The following is a 17362-nucleotide window of genomic DNA, read 5'->3' on the forward strand; positions in this document are numbered from 1 at the left end:
AAGTCACTTTTTTGAAAACATGTACGTGTGTTTACTGCGGAGCAGTGACGTCACATTAGCAGCAGCTAACCTGCTACTGGCCGGACTAGATACTCATTCTGAACAGTTTTAATGGTCTATTGACAGTTTGTGTTGAGGACATTCTTTGACATATGTGGACAATTTATATTTAAACGTTTCTGAGGACATACTACACAAGGAAAGTTCATATTTGGACAGTTTTGACGACATACTGTCACATTGACAACACACGTGTGTTTGTGACGTCACGTTAGCATTCGCAGGTGTAACCTGAACACCTGTGGTCGGATGTGAACAGAGCGTCAACAGAGAATCTAAGAAATGTGTGGATCATTTTAATCAGCAGTTACCATGTTTGTCCACATGTTTGTTCCCGCTGCTCCTCGTCCTCTCGCTGTCTCTGCGCAGAAGAAGCTCCGCCTCCGACAAAGGAAGTGGAACATTCCAAATAGATCCACACAGAGGGGAGGAGTGGAATGTACCAAGTCACGGAAACTACATAAAGACTTTTAAAGCAGTGTGTGTTTGTGCAGGAGCAGCTCCACCTGCAATTAATCAATGTCCTCGCTGGACAAACAAAAGAAAAATGGCAGCTAAAATTGTTATTTAAAAACATTTTTGCCCAAACACAGAATAAAAAAACCCCACCACCTGTAGGAAATGCTGCTACCTGCTGGACGTGCTTTCCCCCCTCATCTCATAAAAGCTCCCCAAATGATCCCGTTTTAGCTGTTTATCTTAAAATTATCAACAATAAATGTTGTGACAATAATTGATATTTTTCCTTGTTGTGTCCTAGTTTTACTAGGATAGTATTACTAGGACACTTTTGATGGTTTACATTTGAACAGTTTGTGTCGATGGATAATACTAGTCTAGTATAGTATGTCTTCAAAAACTGTCCAACTATATACTGTCAAAAATGTCCCAAAATATGTCCTTGTATAGTATTTTGTCAGAAACTGTACTAATGTGAACTGACATAGGCGATAGGCGGGGTACACCCTGGACAGTTCGCCAGCCCTAGTATAATACATCGACAGGACACCTACAGGACAAAATCACAGGCAAACCCTCATCCCTGAATAATTTATCAAAACATTTTTATTTTCTTGAACAACAATACAATTTAAGACAGGTCTGGCTCAGGTTTTTCTTCTATGTGAAACAATAAGTGCAGCATAAATCAAAACAAGAGGGGAAAAAAAGAGCATTATTACATCCTTCAAATAATAACAGAGGACAAGACACAACAAACCCAAATCCCACCCGACGCCGAAAATAGTCACATCCCTAAAAGTCTCTGCAAAATTACAACTACATAAAACCACTAATGCTCCACCAGGTTATGGATTTCATACAATGGAAATAAAGTAAAAAACAAAAAAACAGGTTCTTTTTATTCATCTGTTTGATACAGTACAAAGACATCATTCCATTTCGGTTACAAGTAAACTGCGGAAATGGTTCTAAGCACCATCTGGTTGGCTTGAGCTGAATCAGTTACTTATGTTTCTACATCATTATATGCTGTTTAGTGAGGGGGCACTGAGGCAAGGAGGGGTCAAGCACCATGATAATCAAACCGCCCCCTTGATTGCACTTCCCCCATCCACACATCATGACCACACCACACTTTTTTTAAAATACCTTGTTGCCCCATCTCAAGCAAAGTACCTATTGAAATGCAATAAATATATAAGAAAACAACAATGTACAGTATAAATAATGTCACAATTTACAATTTTCTGTGTCAGATTTTCTGTGTCAGAAACCATACGACAAATAAAGAGGTATAAAAGTGGGAAGACGTTCATTCCCATAGTGAAACGGAATATTTCTCATTGACTGGTGAGTTATAATACAGCAACAACAAAAAAAACAAAAAACAACTGAGGTGGACAAATTTGACCATTTACAAATTCGATTTTTTTTTTTGACTCAGAAAAGAATCTTCTAGGTGAACATGAAAACAGATACAATATGTACATGAAACGGTGTGCACGGATCAGCGACGGGTGAGATCTTACATTTCCCATTCATTTGAATGGCTTCATCGAGGAACACCGACTGAAATGCTAAAAAATAGAGGGTTGAATGTGTTTAAAATCCCAATTTATGTTTGCAAACCACGGAAACAAGAAGCAATATTTCAATTTATCGTGTTTCCTTCATCTCTGATAACCTACCATCATGTCATTTTTATGACTTATTATAATACATTTCACACATATAGCCCCTGGACCAAAAGCTCAGCTGATATGAGATTATTTCTGGTCGGTAAATCGTAAAAAAAGTCAAACAATGTCAGTGGTCATTTGGAATCAGTGTCACATTTACATTTATGTTGTTTTTCCACCAGGGGGCAGTGGTTTTCCAGCTTTGTTTGTAAGAATGCTGGTCATAAATCTTCAGAAATGTATTTATATAAAAAGAACTGATATTTTTGTAGTCTTTAGAGCAGTGTAACGAAAATGCAAGGTTTGTAAATCCACCAATTCAACTCATGCTATAATGCATTAGCCAACATCTGGACTAAATTAAAAGCTTTCATTTTGACTGACTGTGTAAAATTCTAATAATAAAAAAAGACAATAAAACAATTTGATAGATCATATTAAACCCACTGGCAGTGTATGGAGCTAAGCCTCACAGCAGGATTTTTGAAACACAATGAATAACCTCCCCCTACGAACCCTATCTATCCATCTATGCACACCACGCGTTCCATAAATTCATTCACAATTTACAATTATTTATTTTCTCTGCCGTCTGGAAACGAGAACATTGAAACAATCGAGGTATAAAAACACATTGTTTTCCTATTTCAACAATAAAAAAACAACACTAAGTCTGCTTTCTGAGTGTATCATAGTAACAACAACAACGACTATTCAGCGGGACCTGTGAAAAACGGATAATAAATTCCCAACTAAGAATGAAATCATATTAGTCCTCTAGTAAACCCGTATTTTAGAGAAACTGGAAAAAAGTTTTTGATTAGTTTTTGTTTTTGAATACTTAAATAACACCTTTTTTTGTCTGTGTTTAATCCTCTAATTACCTCTCTTCTGAATACAGTTCACAAGGCCAATATGGTGTACTTCTAGGCTGGTAAAACATTTTTTTTTTTTTTTAAAGTATCTAATAAGAAGAATAAATAAAAACTGGAATAGCACCTCAAAGAGTTTACAGACAGGAGTTACACATGTCAAGAGTTTCACCTGAATAATAAAAAAACAAAAACAGGAATTAATACAATGCCAAATGTGACAATCAGCTACTTCTCCTGTGAAGAAATTCCCCTGCTGGTTCAATAGAATCACAGCAAATTCATGGACATATAGAATAACTAGATTGGTGTAAAAAAGTTCTACCGATTTTGCATAAAAGTACCTGAATGAATACACAGAACTGGCTACTTGACGCTTTTGAATCACAGCAGTGTCCGATAAATATATATAACCTGATTTTCAGTGTTAGCAGTGCTCACATTATATATGTGTGTGTGTGTGTGTGTGTGTCTGTGTGTGTTTTGTACACATCTGAAATGCTTTTCATGAGAAGTACCAGTCTAGTCATTCTATTTCTAAACACACGTCCAATCAGCAGCTGGTATGGGGAAGACAGTGAGCTATAGTTGGATTGGCTGAGTATCCATACCTTATTGTGTGATGTAAACAATACTGAGTAAACATGGTTGGCTGATTCAGAAAGTGTTCGCAGGAATAGATTGCCTTAAAGAGACAACAGTTGTGCTGCCATTAGAGTTTTGGTTATGGCTGAAAGAAACCACAGAGGAGTCCTCACTTTGAAACGGGTGACGGAGCCTGGAGTGGAAGAAAAGGGGGAACTATTAAGTTGACCATGTGTGATTACATTAACTTAAACAAAGGATGTATCAATAAAAAGACAATCTATTTAAAAAAAAATATCCACGTTATTATACGTCTACGATACCTTAAGGAAATGTCTGCCAATATATCTCACCGCTAAACAGCCTTTTCTAACTAGAAACTTCAGTTTGCAAACTCCCATGTGGAAGTCCATAATGATTTGTGTTTTAACTTGCAGGGATACAGTACAGATACTCGTTTGGCGACGTTTATGCCCCTTCGTTAAATCCAAATGAAAGATTAGAATCACAGATTTAACAAAACAGTGTGCCATGATGTAAAATCACTGGTTTCCTCTATGGACTTTGGTGTAAGAGAGTTGGCAATTTAAAAAATGTCACTTTCCTCTGGTACAAGGTTGTCTAATGGTGAGATTAAGTGACTGTATAAAATTAAGCAGCCATGGACTTATCAGTTGCACCTTTTATTGAGTGGTTGTGTCCTTGAGTCGGCATCCATGTCTTATAGATTTCAAATCTGCCTTTACCTTACATTTACCTAAAACCCTAAACCAGCAGGTAATACTAAATGAAGTGTTTTGCATAGATTTCATTTCCCTGAGAATGCAGCTGTGCGCAGAGACTGTTGAGACAGTTGAGACGGTTTGAGATGGCGTTTATGTCATTATTACTAACATCCTGTTACATTACTACAAAGATTTTCCTTCTGCTGCCAAATAAGGAGTTGGACAACAAGAAGCATAACATTCAAAGCGAATGTTTCTTGCTTTTAAAAGAGATGCCACTAGGGAAGAAAGATATCATTTCAGTTAGTTTATAAGGAAATGCGGGGTGATGGATTGGTGGATGCTCGCTAAACACAAGTGTGTTTTGGAAGAAGATAGACAAAATAGAGTGACAGCCTCGGATGATGATGAATATTGATTGGGCAGTAATAAAGGAAGGAGGAGGAAAAATAAAGGTAAGAAGCAGCTCAGAGGGTTCAGGTGGTCAACAGGAAACATATTAAACGTGTTGTCAGGTTTGGTGATCAGGTTGGGGTTTAGAAAGGTTTGATTTTGCGAGTTGGCAAATAATAACTCTTGGCAAAGAGTTGGCAAATAAAGCTCTCAAATGTAAGGAAATCAGTGGGCTTAAAGTGGTCAGCACAAGCCGAGTGGGGAGGAATAGATAGACCAAAGAGCTGGAGAGGTGTAATTTCCGCTGTTCCACTAAACATAGGCATGGAAGAACAAGAACTAAAAAAAAAATAACTTAAAAGGGGGAATCATCTAGAATGCCCAAAGGATGAAGTCAAGTGTTGAAGGGACCAGGACAGATAGTGGAACAGTAATGATTGAGTTTAAAGGCGAGGTAATGAGTAACGCTGGGGTTGATCAGAGGGCACATAAATGGGGTCCAAATGGAGGAGTCTGTGAGATGCCAAAGGGAAATGTAATCGTTGACAGGAAGACACTGGTAACCTTCATGGCGGGAGTAATTAATAGTACAGCTGTGCACCATTTGGAGATTAAATGATTGGGAAGAAGTTAGGGACAGACAAGATCTAGTCAGGAAAGATTCCTACCCACTACTAGCAACATGGGGTAGGAATTTAAGCATTTCATTGAAGACATAGCAATATAGTACAGGGGTCCATTACTATACGCCAGGTCAGGGAAGAAGGTAATGGTGGTGGGTGACACATAGACGTCAATGGTGAAGTATTGAGGCCCTCTTAGAGGAGAAAGGATTAGTATGTTTGAATGATGGTCGGGGCACCAGGGTACATGTAAATACAGGGTGGGAGTCTATATTAGATCTAACACTAGTGTCTAATTCTTTGGCTAGAAAATGTCACTGGGAGATATGGGAAATATTACGCATTGGGAGTGACCATTACCCAATTATTACTACCATACAGAGGTGGACAGGATGTCAGGTCAAGGAAGGGGGTGATGGATGTTTTTGAAAAGCAGATAGGAACACGTTACAGAAAGCAATCAACTATGAAAAGTAGAAAAGTAACATATATTGATGACAAACCAGGGTATTCACAAGAATATTGGGGAGATCTGTGCAGCAATTCTTGAGGCCGCATTAGCGCTATCCCCAAAAGTAAAGGAAAGATGGTGAGGAGAGCGGGTTCCTCGGTGGACGGAGGAATGTAGCACAGCAATAAAAGACAGAAATAGAGCATTTAGACTTTTAAAAGGACACATAATTATAATAATCTAATTGTGTGCAAGAGGGCATAAACTGGAGTAAGGAGAATAGATTTGATGATAGATTTAGAGTGTAAGTTGGCAAGATAGAAAGGAGTGGGAGTATCCAGTATTACAAGTAGAAGGGTAAAGGACAGTGGCACATACAGACAAGGATAAGTCAGAAATTGTGATTAAAGTATATGTCAAGACACATGGGTCAGGGAAACTGACTGAGGAAGGAAGAAGGAGAAGCTATTTGTAAAACAAAAAATGCAGCACCAGGGAAGGACTAGATCATGATATATAATGTTAAGACATCTGGGCAGTGGGGCATGAAAGAAACGTTTGGTTCTTTACCATCAAGTATGGGAGGAAGGAAGGAAGGAAGGAAGGAAGGCTGCCAAAAAGCTTGGAAGGAGATGGTAATTATTCCTATAAAGGAACCAGGAAATGACCCATCCAAGCCATCCAATTGCAGACCAATCAGCTCTTACATCAAATATTTGTAAAACTATAGAGAGCATGATAAATGGAAGGTTGACCTATTTTGTGGAAAAGAGAAGCCTATAAACATTTCATCAAAGCGGCTTTCGAAAAGGAAGAGGAACTCTGGATCAGAGATGATATCAGAAAGGCACAGAACAATAAGAATCAACTAGTGCTATAGAGAAAGCATATGACATGATGTGGAAGGAGGGAGTCTTGATAAAATTAAAGATGATGGGTATAAATGGGAGGATATTTAACTTTATAAAGGACTTCATGGAGAAATATTCAAGTAAGGATTGGGATTGGATTCACACAATGGTTTTCACAAGCAAAAGAGATTTGCATGAACTGACATTGGAATGAATGTCTTTAAATTCCTAGGAGTTCTTTTTGATGTTAAATTAACACGGGCAGAACACATAAATGAAATAAATGTCAGAAATACCGAATACAACTAGACTGTGTGCATTTATGTTCTCACTTCGTAAGTGTAAACATCTTGCGCCGACACCTGAATACATTGGCTGTAGCTCAGGGGACACGCGGGGATTCCATCACTGAGTGACTCACTGATTTGCAGGGAACAGTCACTTTCGCACCGCCTGCTGGCTGCTGTCTCACTCGAGTTGCAACACAGCTTAGCTGAATTGTCGGATGAATGAATCGTTTCAGTTACTTATTCGGTTCAGCACATTCATGCGGAGAGACGTGTCCATCCGTTTTTGAATGGAGCAGCTTATTAGAGTTTATTAGAAATCTTACATCATGTTGCACACAACTTGGGTATGGGATTAAGCCGAGCTATGTCACTTATTATCCTGTCTGAATTTGACCATAAGTCTGTTTGGTTGCACGAAAGCAATGCCGCATAAGTTACAGTGGCAATTTATTCTTTGCGGTTCAACAGGATGTGTTAATCCTCAATTGCTCAATTCGTCAAGTCGGCTGTCACTCTGATCAGAAATGAACATGTTTTACACTTTTCATTCATTTCATATATAAATGACGTTCATATCTGATCTGATTGGTTGACAATGCATTTTTTTTGTATTGAATAACATGCGACATGCTACATGTGAGAAAGTTTGGCCTTCCTGTGATTGTGTGTGATATAAGAAATAAGAAAGTGAGACTGACCAGAGTGAAGCTGTCGTAGGTTCTCATCAGCTCCTCCATCCGATACTGTTCCAGCACCACTACTCCAGCCAGAGAGTGACTCTTGGCTCGGGCACAGTCCTCACAGTGCACCACGTACGTCTTCTTACTGCTGTTCTCACTGGTCACAAACAGCAGGTCAAACACCTCCACCTGTAACGGACGCAGTTGTGTCGGTCGTTACAAATATGGACAGCGGTATGTACGGGCGGAGGAGAAAGGCTGGCGACGGGAAGATTGACTCACGTCACACTCATTACAGTAGTAGGCTGGCTCATCTTTCACACGGCCCTGGTAGCTGATCTTCTTCCCTGCAGCTACCAGCTGGTCTCTCAGAATCTGGATGTGCTTGATGGACTGCATCAGGCAGTGTCTGGAAGCAGATGGAACGGAAAGGAAACAGAATTTTTCACATTCAATTTAAATCTGACTAATTACAGATCAGGTTTTAAGGTTCACATGACATGTACACGTCTCTTGCCTTTGTGACTTACCTATCAAATTGCACACATGTGATATGATATGTAAACCATGCAGAAAAGTCCTAGTTCAGACGCAACAGTACCAGCCACATATTGGATGCACATCTGATCCAAAACCACATACTGAAGTGAAAACTAATATGACTTGAAAATCGGAATTGACTATTGTATTTCTGTGTCCACACGACACTGAAAAAAAATCAGCTATTAGCACCTCAGGCTGGTAAAGTGAACATAGCCACGTTATAAAAAAACAGCACAGATATGCACAACCAGACATCGTACTTGATCATCTTGAACGTATCCAGATCCATGATCTTGATGGTGCGAGCAACGTTCCAGGAAACATGGATCATGGGAACAATCGACTTCACCTTCTTCACCTCGTTCCACTCGAAGCGCTCCAACGCGAGTTGATACTGGTACGCTGGAGGAGCAGAGCACACAGGCAGCATATTTAGAGAGAAAGAGCAACAAATGACTTCATCCTCTCAAACTATTCACTTTCGAGCGGATTTTCTCCGGGTTCTTGCTCTGACTTACCGTTGAGCGGTCCCACATTCCAAGCGATGTTGTTGCACCAGCCCACTGCCTGGACCCAGTGCACGGTGCCTGCGTTGATCCACACCAGGTCACCCGGCCTCTGGATAAAGCGGTACACGGGGATGTTGGAGCTGTAGAGGTCTTCCAGGACTGGCCACCAGGACCCTGTGAGGTAGTCTACTTTATGCCTGAGGGAAACAGTGTTGCCAGATACAGTCAATGATTTCCAGCCCCAAATAATTCTGCTATGATAATTTACTGAGCTATACAGTACGTCCATCAGCCCCCACAGCAAAACCAAGGTTGTCACTTGATACATCTAACCCTAACCTAACAGATAACAAACCATACAGATAAGTGGAGAACAAACCAACAGAGAAAGAGAGAGACAGCTAAACTAAACTCGTGTCATTTTATTAACACTGGTGAATTCACAGGACTGGCTGTAAGTTGGAACTTGGATCAAACGTCTAAACAAACACTAACTATATGAATAATAACTGTAAAATACACAAAATATAGAATTCATGTATTTTTTATTACTCCCATGTAAGAAAATGGTTTCTATGGTTTTATTTTTCCTACACTGGCAGATTGACCCAGTCTGTGGCTGCCGGCTCAAGCAATCAGTGTCTACTGACAGTACAGGGGGTGCAGTGATCCTTTAATAATGATGATGGATTGGACGCTTGTACGAGTTCAATATTACCTATAAAAAGTACGTTTGAAAACCAATGTTTTGTCCACCCACCAAAACCGGACTTCACCCACACAATAAACAATCTAAACAAGCTGCCTCTTCACTCACCGCTCACAGAATTTGTTGATTTCGTCCCAGTAGTGCTCGTGGACAGCAAACCACTCGCAGTCACCGGGTCCGATGTTGACGTTGACGGAGCAGAAATTGTTGTTCTCTTGGTGACCTGAGGACAAGTGCAAAGTCTGTGAATTATAACACTTAAGTTAAGTGATAGTTCTGTTGTTTTAAGGCACTGACTTTACGGTGTGCACCCCACAAGACATGGAGGTTCCCTCACAATGAGAACATGGCACAGAAGAAAAACAGGTAGTAGGCACTTAGGAAGAAGGCTCACCTAATACAATATTTTCCTGCAGACAGCCTTTTCCAGATAGAAACTGACATTTGTAAGCTGCTCACTCAGATCCACAGAGAAAAACTGCATTTTTAGCTTGCCAAGACATGGGAGGCAGCAGTGGAACAACAAATTCTGATGTCAGCACCTGCTATGTGTCAGTTCCTCATTTATCGTACAACCACTCTTCCTTAACTGTCCCTTTAAAACAAACGGTCATGGGATTGTTGATGCCCAGTCATGACGAGAGACACACACTGACCTGGGGTGCGGCTGCCTGGCACCTTCATGTAGAGCTGGACAGTGTTCATGCCCAGGATAGTGTGGCCGACATGGCTGAGCATGTTGTTGCTTGATTCCACTCGCATGAACGATGGCAGTTTGAGCAGCTCCTGTAGCTGGGGTTTCCACCTTATAAAGAAATCATGAGTGTGAAATGTGAAACAGCAAAGCACCCTTGGGGCGCTTAGTTCAAGTGGGCAGATAGTAGGATTCTAAATGACATAATCTCACCTCTTTGGGTCTGAGAGATCGATATTGGTCCCAAATTTAATGATCTTTCCAACCATTTTCTGGTCTGAGCTAGGGGAAGGAACAACTTCTGATTTGAGTATTGAGTTCATGCATTAAGACGAAATGAATTCAATGCAAATGGATCAAGCTTGCGTGCTAACCTGGGTGTGCTGCCGGACTGAAGAGAGTGGGCTTTACTGTGTATGGGAGAAGAACTGCCTTTAGTGTTGGCTAACCACAGAACAGCTTTGGAGGTGGCTGATGGGTCTGAGGTCTTGGTTTGCTCTCCGTCTTCCTCATTCTCACTCTCCTTCTCCTCCTAGAACACATCTGCATGAGCTTAGCTGACAGGTTGACCAAGACAACACATCACACAAACACATAATCTTTTCCCCTGAGATCCTGGACTTTGAATTCAATCATACTTTACTGCCCACATGTGTTCTGTGGACTTAATATCAGCTTTACGTATTCTCCAGCTATGAAAAACTCACCAAAAATCGACTCTATCTCTAAAACAGATAACACACAAGGCCAGTGTGAATCCCTTGTTACGAAACAATATAATTACTAATGAGAGAAATCCTTATCCTCAAGTATCCTCTAAATTGCTTTGGAAGCACCCTGCGGAAGCCAGTCTCCCTTTGTGAGAACCTCTTGAATGATCATTATCAGCAGCAACAACAGAGGAACAGGTGCAACTAGCGAGTATTTTCATAATCGATTAATGTGACGATTATTCTCTCTATTAATCTGTTAGTTATTTGGTCCATAAAATGTTGGACAATGTTGATGGCTGTTTCCCTAACCAAAATGAATCAGTTTTAATGATTTATTTTTCATACGAAGCAAAGACATCAGAAAATATTCACATTTAAGGAGCTGAAAATTCAGAGAGATCATTTGATAAAAAAAACAAAAAAAAAACAGTAATTGATTATCAGAGTAGTAAGATAATGAATCAGTACTAATTACTAATAATGTACTAATAATCTATTACATGTTGCTGTCCTAAGCAGAGCACTACAGAGTATTTTGAGGCTAATTGTGATTGTGTGTAAATATGGGAAATACAAACAAAAGAGGCTTGAAACTGTCACTCTCAATGATGTCTGGCTTGGTTTTGAGATTAGACTTGTTGTGGTTGTTGTTTTAAAGCAGCTTAGATCCCTACTTTGAGATGTGGTGATGAGAAAGGGATGCTCGTGTATGCGATCAGCCAGAATTCACTGAGGGTAGGAGTTGTGAACATCAGCCTTGGAGTGGAGTCAGAGGTAGTCTGAATGAACGGATACATTCAAACACCTAAATCATAGTCGCTTCTCCTTCTCATCCATGTTGTGTTTTACAGCAGTAGGCATCTGTCATGTGGCATACCAGCTTCTTTAACTTCTACCTGTCCTTTACCCTGTCTCTAGATCTACAGATGACATGAAACTTTGTTCATTTCCCAGATCAAGAAATGGACATGAATGTCATGAAATATTTCTCTCTCTTGATACGGGAACAGCTGATCACTGCAGCCTGTCTTTCACGGCAGGACTGCTCACCTGTCTGTCGGTGCATCTAGCTCTGGAAGGGACCTATATGCAGTGTAGGTGTAGTGGAACAGCCAACAGTCTGCTCTTGTCATCTTAACTCTGCTTGTGCCGTGTGGGAAAATGTTTACCTCCAAGCTCTCCTGGAAGCTGGAGGCCTGGTACTGGGCGTATTTGGCAACAGTAGTGTGGGAGCGACTGCTTTCACAGGGCCATGTCTGCGCCGAACCACTGTGGTCCCAGTTCTCATCGGCGGGCTGCTGAACCTGAGTCCTCACTTCCACCGCGTGGTCCGCATTGGCCTCCACCAGGGATTTGGTGGAGAACAGGCCAAGGTCTGCAACAAGATCAGCGGAAAACAGAGATGAGATGATCAAGAAACTCAAGAGCAAAACATTCATGATGCATGTTCTGCACTAAACTGTGGATGATGAAGATGCGAGTCAACTTCTATGTTTGATGTGTTTTCTCCATGAGAAAACTGGTAACATAATACATTCTTTTTTAAACTGAGCAAACACAAATGAGAAGAATGGAATGAATTAAAGAGAATTACAGCAGATGGAAAAGGTTTACAAAGAAAAAAAAAGGTTTTTCAGCTATTCCAAGAAACCAAGAGAGTTACGTGGAGCTGAGAGGCCTAATTGGGATTGGGAACAATGATCTAAATGTGACGTGAATGTGATTCGTTTTTTTTTTAATCATGCACTGAAGCTTTAAAGATCAGAATTAATAGAATTCTGATGGGCTACACAGTTTAATTGAGAGGAATGAATTATCTGTGATGAGGGCGATGGATAAACTTACTAAGGCGGAGGGAGCCAGCAAGGCCTCTGATGACAGTGACAGCATTTTTCGGATCACAGCAGAACTGAAGCAGAACTGGGGAGAAGGCATCTCTCTTGCTCTCCAACTACGAAAATAAGATCGTGGAGAATATAAATACAAACATCTGGCAAACAGCAATAGAAAATAATGTATTCGTCTACAGAACTACAGAAGATGACTATGACCTGGATGACTGAGAACAGACTTGTCCTTGAAACTAATAAAAAGCGGATACCAGGGTGCGCTCTCTGCTGCTTTGAACATTATGATTCATGAAGTACTTCAATAAATCAAACACTATTGGTTATTTCAACGGGTTTGCTTGAGTGCGATCAAAAAAAAAACTCGTAGTCCGTCACCAAAGCATGAAACTGATTGAACGTTGGTGGTAGATAAAAAAAAAAGTCTCAGTAAATCACGGAGAGTTTTTACACTTCATCCAAGCAGGAGCCAGAACGAGCAACTGCACTCGAGGTTTGGCTGTTTGTCAGTCAACAAATGCCCCACCCCGTCATTAAATGCATTCATGACAGGATGAAGGAAGGAGTGAGGGAATTGCTAACATTAATGGAAAGGAAGTTGGCCAAAAGAAAACACCACTGACACTAGAGATAGTAATCAGTCCGATAATACAGACTGTAAAAATGTAAAGAAAAATCGGCTGTTTATTGTGTTACTGTAGGTGGTAAACACATCAGCACTGAATGTGTAAACAGCTTTGCCGTTCAAAAGGTGTAAACATTACTGGATTGGACTGATATTGATATCAGTAGATAATTGAGGTTGTGATATCGGTATAGTAAAAAGTGATATGGCGCCATACCTAACTGATAGCAGCTTTAAGGTATCACCAAAGTTGAAACGAGTCATCCAGAGGTGGCCATGAACGTCTGTTCCAAATTTCAACCATAAATAACAAGTGGGCCAATGCTATCATGGCTAAAGACAAGCTTTACGTTCACTCTGCCAATGTGTGTGTGACCTCACATAGATACTCGGTGTAGGCGGGTTGAGTTTGTCACGAGGAATGGGTATCTTGATGTCAATGTTAGGTTTGACTGAGAGAGTGGGGAGCAGGTGCGACTCCTTGAATTTCCCTTTCACCCTTGTCCACCTGGAAAAAAAAGACAACATAGCCATAAACATCTAGAAGAATAGCTTGATATTAATATCAATTCATTCATTCCTTTTTAACAGCTGTATCCTCTTAAGAGTCGGGGGAAGAGCTGGAGCCAATCACATCTGACCCATTTCAGTTTCACACTGAAGGTTTCTTTTACATTAACAGTTATCATCACAATGTATTTTTCTAATAAAATTCATGTTACCGCTGTGTGGAGTAATGCTTTGATTCATTCAGCTCCTCCCAACAAGACGGATACCACTGGGTCTGAAGGGCCCACCAATATCATGATCGGAGTACTCACTTGCAAGCCCTGATCACTTCTGTCGCCGTGTTGTTGATGTCGATCGTGGAAAGCGGGACTTGTTTCTCCTCCACCTCTGATATGTTGAACGTATGTCTTCCGGCACTCTCCACTTTAATCAGCAGGATCTTTAGCTCCTTGCACAAGCCCATGGACAACGCTTTCAGTTTCAGTGGATCGACGGGTAGCGACGAGCTGGGAGATTTCTTTGCTGGTGTAGAGACACTTAATGTGGACGTGTTGATTGTTACAGTTGACGCTGCTTTGGAAGTCCTTGCATTTGTGTTTGTAGCTGCTGCTGATATCTCATTTTCTAATTCCGTAACTGCATCCTCCTTCTTGGTCGTTACCTCAGCATTCCCAGTGTCCTTCTTCTTTCTCTGGATGTCCTTGCCATGGGGAGAGTGATTTCCCTGAGAAGTCTGGCGCTTCACATTGTTTTTGAGAGGTCTGGGTGAGCTTTTAGAGATGACTGGTTCTGAAGATGAAATGTCTTTTTCCTCTGAATCCTTTACATCTTTCACTTTGTTTCTGGGACAGATGACGCTGCGTTCCTCCGTCTTTATCTTAACGTTGATCTTCCTTTCTCTCCCTCCATCCGCTTGTTTTCTTTTTCTCTTTGCACATCTTTTTGATTTTTGCTTTTTGCTGTGTTTTTTATCTTCCTTGGTGGAAACCTTGATGAGCTCTGTGAATGAGGCCGAGTCAGTGGTGGTCAGCCTCAGCTCTGCACTCAGTGACCCATCCAAGAAGGATGACTCAGTTCTCTCTGGGAGGACCTCTGTATCCTTATCCTCCTGTTTTACTTTCATATTATTCTCAGTTTCTTCCGGCATCTCCTGCACCAGAGAGTTAGTGACGGACTCACTCAGCTCTGTTGAAATCTGGGATTTCAAAAGTGTGTCTGATGTAGCCTGAGTTGGTGATTGAACACTAGGGCTGGACGACGTGGTGGGATTTGAATTGCAGGAGAAATCATGATGCTCATTAGAGCTGATCTCTGGCCCAATAACAAGAGAAGAAGAGTACTTGACCCCTCCTGCTGTGCTGTCCGGAGGCCCACCAAATGGACCACCTCGACATGAGACCCTCTTGCCTCCGAGAAAGGAAGCCAGACTCTTGAAGACTTTGTCAAACCCTGCTTCCTCGTGACTTACTTCACTAAGCAGAGAGCCAGAATTTTCATCACTTGGGTCCACACTTTCTTTTGTTTCTTCCTCAGCAACTTTGGTTGTACAAGGCAATTCGCAGAATTCAGACTTGTAATTTTTATCAGTTTCTATCATTTCGCTAGGCTCCTTTTCCATATCGTCATTGCTCGTGTTGTCTTCAGGAGGAGGAGGAGAAAAACACTGTGTGGGGCTGGGCTGAAGGACAGGTCTACTTATCACTCCCTTCTCCAACTCGTCCTCATCCTCTCCCAAAACTGACACAGGAGAGCCCTGCCAGCTCAGAACAGGAGGAGTGTTTGAAAGGTTGTCTCCCATTTCAAGCATATTTCCCATCACAGCCACAGGCTGGAGGTCCGGAGCAGTGAGAACTCCTCCCTGCCTAGTGTCTTTGCCTTGGACAGGCTGCTCTAAGCTAACAGAGCAGGCTTCACTGAGAGGTGCTAAGGCTTGAATTAAAAGTGAGGGGAGTGTATCTTTTGGTCTGTCTCCTGAATAGGATGAGGCAGGGGTCAGATTCTTGCCGATGTGGTTGGGGCTGGCGTCCCAGTGAGAAGACTTCACCGGTCGATTCTTAAAGAGTTTGTGGGTACTGCTATTCTTCTTGCTTTTGACTGTTTTGTGTTTTTCAGATTTGGAGGAAGGCTGAGGTGAAGTGCAGCTCGGATGCGGCGTCTTTTCAAGCGGTCTGCGTATGCCCTCTGCTCGTTCACTCCTCGCCCTGTGCTTGTGTTTGGGTGCTGACTGGCTGGGACTCTCCAGGGTCAGACTCACTTTGACCTCTCCTGAAGAGCTGGAGGCAGAGACAGGGCTGGACACGTCCTTCTTTGTGATTTTCAAGCCTAACTTTCTTTCTTTTTTAACTGCCTTGTCTCTTTTCTTTTTTTGGTTACCCGACCTTTTCTCCTCTTTCTTCTTCCGCTGTTTTCTTTCTTCGCCGTTTCTGCTGGTCTTTTGAACATCTCCCTTTCTCTCCCTTTTCCCCAGCTTGTCTTTTTCTTTGCAGTCAGGCCTTTTGTGGTCTTCCAGGCCCTTGTCAAGTTTATTTGCTCTCGATCGGTTGTGGTGGAACTGTTGGGAGCAGAGGGGTTGTGGAGTCTTTCTGTACTTGCTTTCTGAAAACCTGATTTCTGGACTGTTTGGGCTGTGAGGGGAGTTTCCCTGGAGTTGATGCTGTCCACTGAGGCCAGGACTACTCTCACATATGAGCGATGGATCTTTCCTTCCAGTGGCTACATTGTATGAGGAATAACTGGGGGGAGCACCTGGACTGCTGGCAGTGGAAGCTCCATCTTTAGGTATGCAGTGAAGGGATGTCAAGGGAGGAGAGCCTGCAGCAGAAGAACGGGAAAGGGCTGGATCCCTTGACATGCTTCTTTGATGAATATGTTGAGGTTCCTGCAGAATTAATAGTACATACATTTAAGTATAGAATGTATACTGTACATATCGTAATAAAAAAGATGAACTATTATATTATTTTTAGTTTAGTAGGCGATTTGGTAAGATTAAAGAAAAACAAATGACTGAATAGGTGTTTCTTCCTTACTGTGCTTTGTTTGTGGTGATAGCTGCGTGAGTCCTTTTCCTCTGGAGGGTGTAGTGGCAGGTTGTGCTGAGGGGATCTGGGGTGGCCTGTGTGCCGTTGGTAGTGGTAATGATGGTTTTGGTGGCTGTAAGGCACACGGGTGTGGTCTGCTGGTGAAGACGGGATTTTCCGCTCAACCTTTCCTCTGCTTCCGTGATGAGGCGGTCTGCTGCCACAATTCTGGTTCGAAGCTGCCAGGTTATTGTTGCTGAAGCCATGTCCTCCTGCTCGTGGTTTCGAGGTGTCCTGCGAAGTTGAACGGCCCAGAGTAGAGATCGACAATGATTAACATTTTACAACAGTTTTAATATGAAAACTATATAGCCAGCGACTTTGAATATAGACTAATGTCCGTGATATCCAAACCACTGTCAAAGGTGTCCAAAGAGTGCTGATTAAACCTATCAGCTCCTTTCTCTGTGTTTCTCATTATAGTGGTGTTTAGGAGTAAAGTTAGATCGCTTCAAACAGTA

At 41.6% G+C, this 17362-nt stretch overlaps 1 protein-coding gene across 1 annotated transcript in view; it reads right to left on the reverse strand.

The window, feature by feature from the left end:
- Nucleotides 1–1107: 1107 nt before the first annotated feature.
- Nucleotides 1108–17362, reverse strand: part of kdm6bb (lysine (K)-specific demethylase 6B, b) — a 28062-nt gene continuing 11807 nt past the window's right edge. The window contains exons 8-22 of the mRNA XM_044042303.1: nucleotides 16851–17135; nucleotides 16211–16699; nucleotides 14133–16177; nucleotides 13693–13819; nucleotides 12685–12790; nucleotides 12009–12214; nucleotides 10501–10658; nucleotides 10340–10408; nucleotides 10089–10237; nucleotides 9541–9655; nucleotides 8733–8920; nucleotides 8475–8616; nucleotides 7954–8080; nucleotides 7690–7860; nucleotides 1108–3851 (exon numbers count right to left, since the gene is read on the reverse strand). Of these exons, the coding sequence (XP_043898238.1) occupies nucleotides 3828–3851; nucleotides 7690–7860; nucleotides 7954–8080; nucleotides 8475–8616; nucleotides 8733–8920; nucleotides 9541–9655; nucleotides 10089–10237; nucleotides 10340–10408; nucleotides 10501–10658; nucleotides 12009–12214; nucleotides 12685–12790; nucleotides 13693–13819; nucleotides 14133–16177; nucleotides 16211–16699; nucleotides 16851–17135 (4401 nt within the window). The 3' untranslated portion in view covers nucleotides 1108–3827. The remainder of the gene's footprint in view (nucleotides 3852–7689; nucleotides 7861–7953; nucleotides 8081–8474; nucleotides 8617–8732; nucleotides 8921–9540; nucleotides 9656–10088; nucleotides 10238–10339; nucleotides 10409–10500; nucleotides 10659–12008; nucleotides 12215–12684; nucleotides 12791–13692; nucleotides 13820–14132; nucleotides 16178–16210; nucleotides 16700–16850; nucleotides 17136–17362) is intronic.

This window comes from Solea senegalensis, linkage group LG13 (genome assembly GCF_019176455.1).
Source record: "Solea senegalensis isolate Sse05_10M linkage group LG13, IFAPA_SoseM_1, whole genome shotgun sequence".
Lineage (NCBI taxonomy): Eukaryota > Metazoa > Chordata > Actinopteri > Pleuronectiformes > Soleidae > Solea > Solea senegalensis.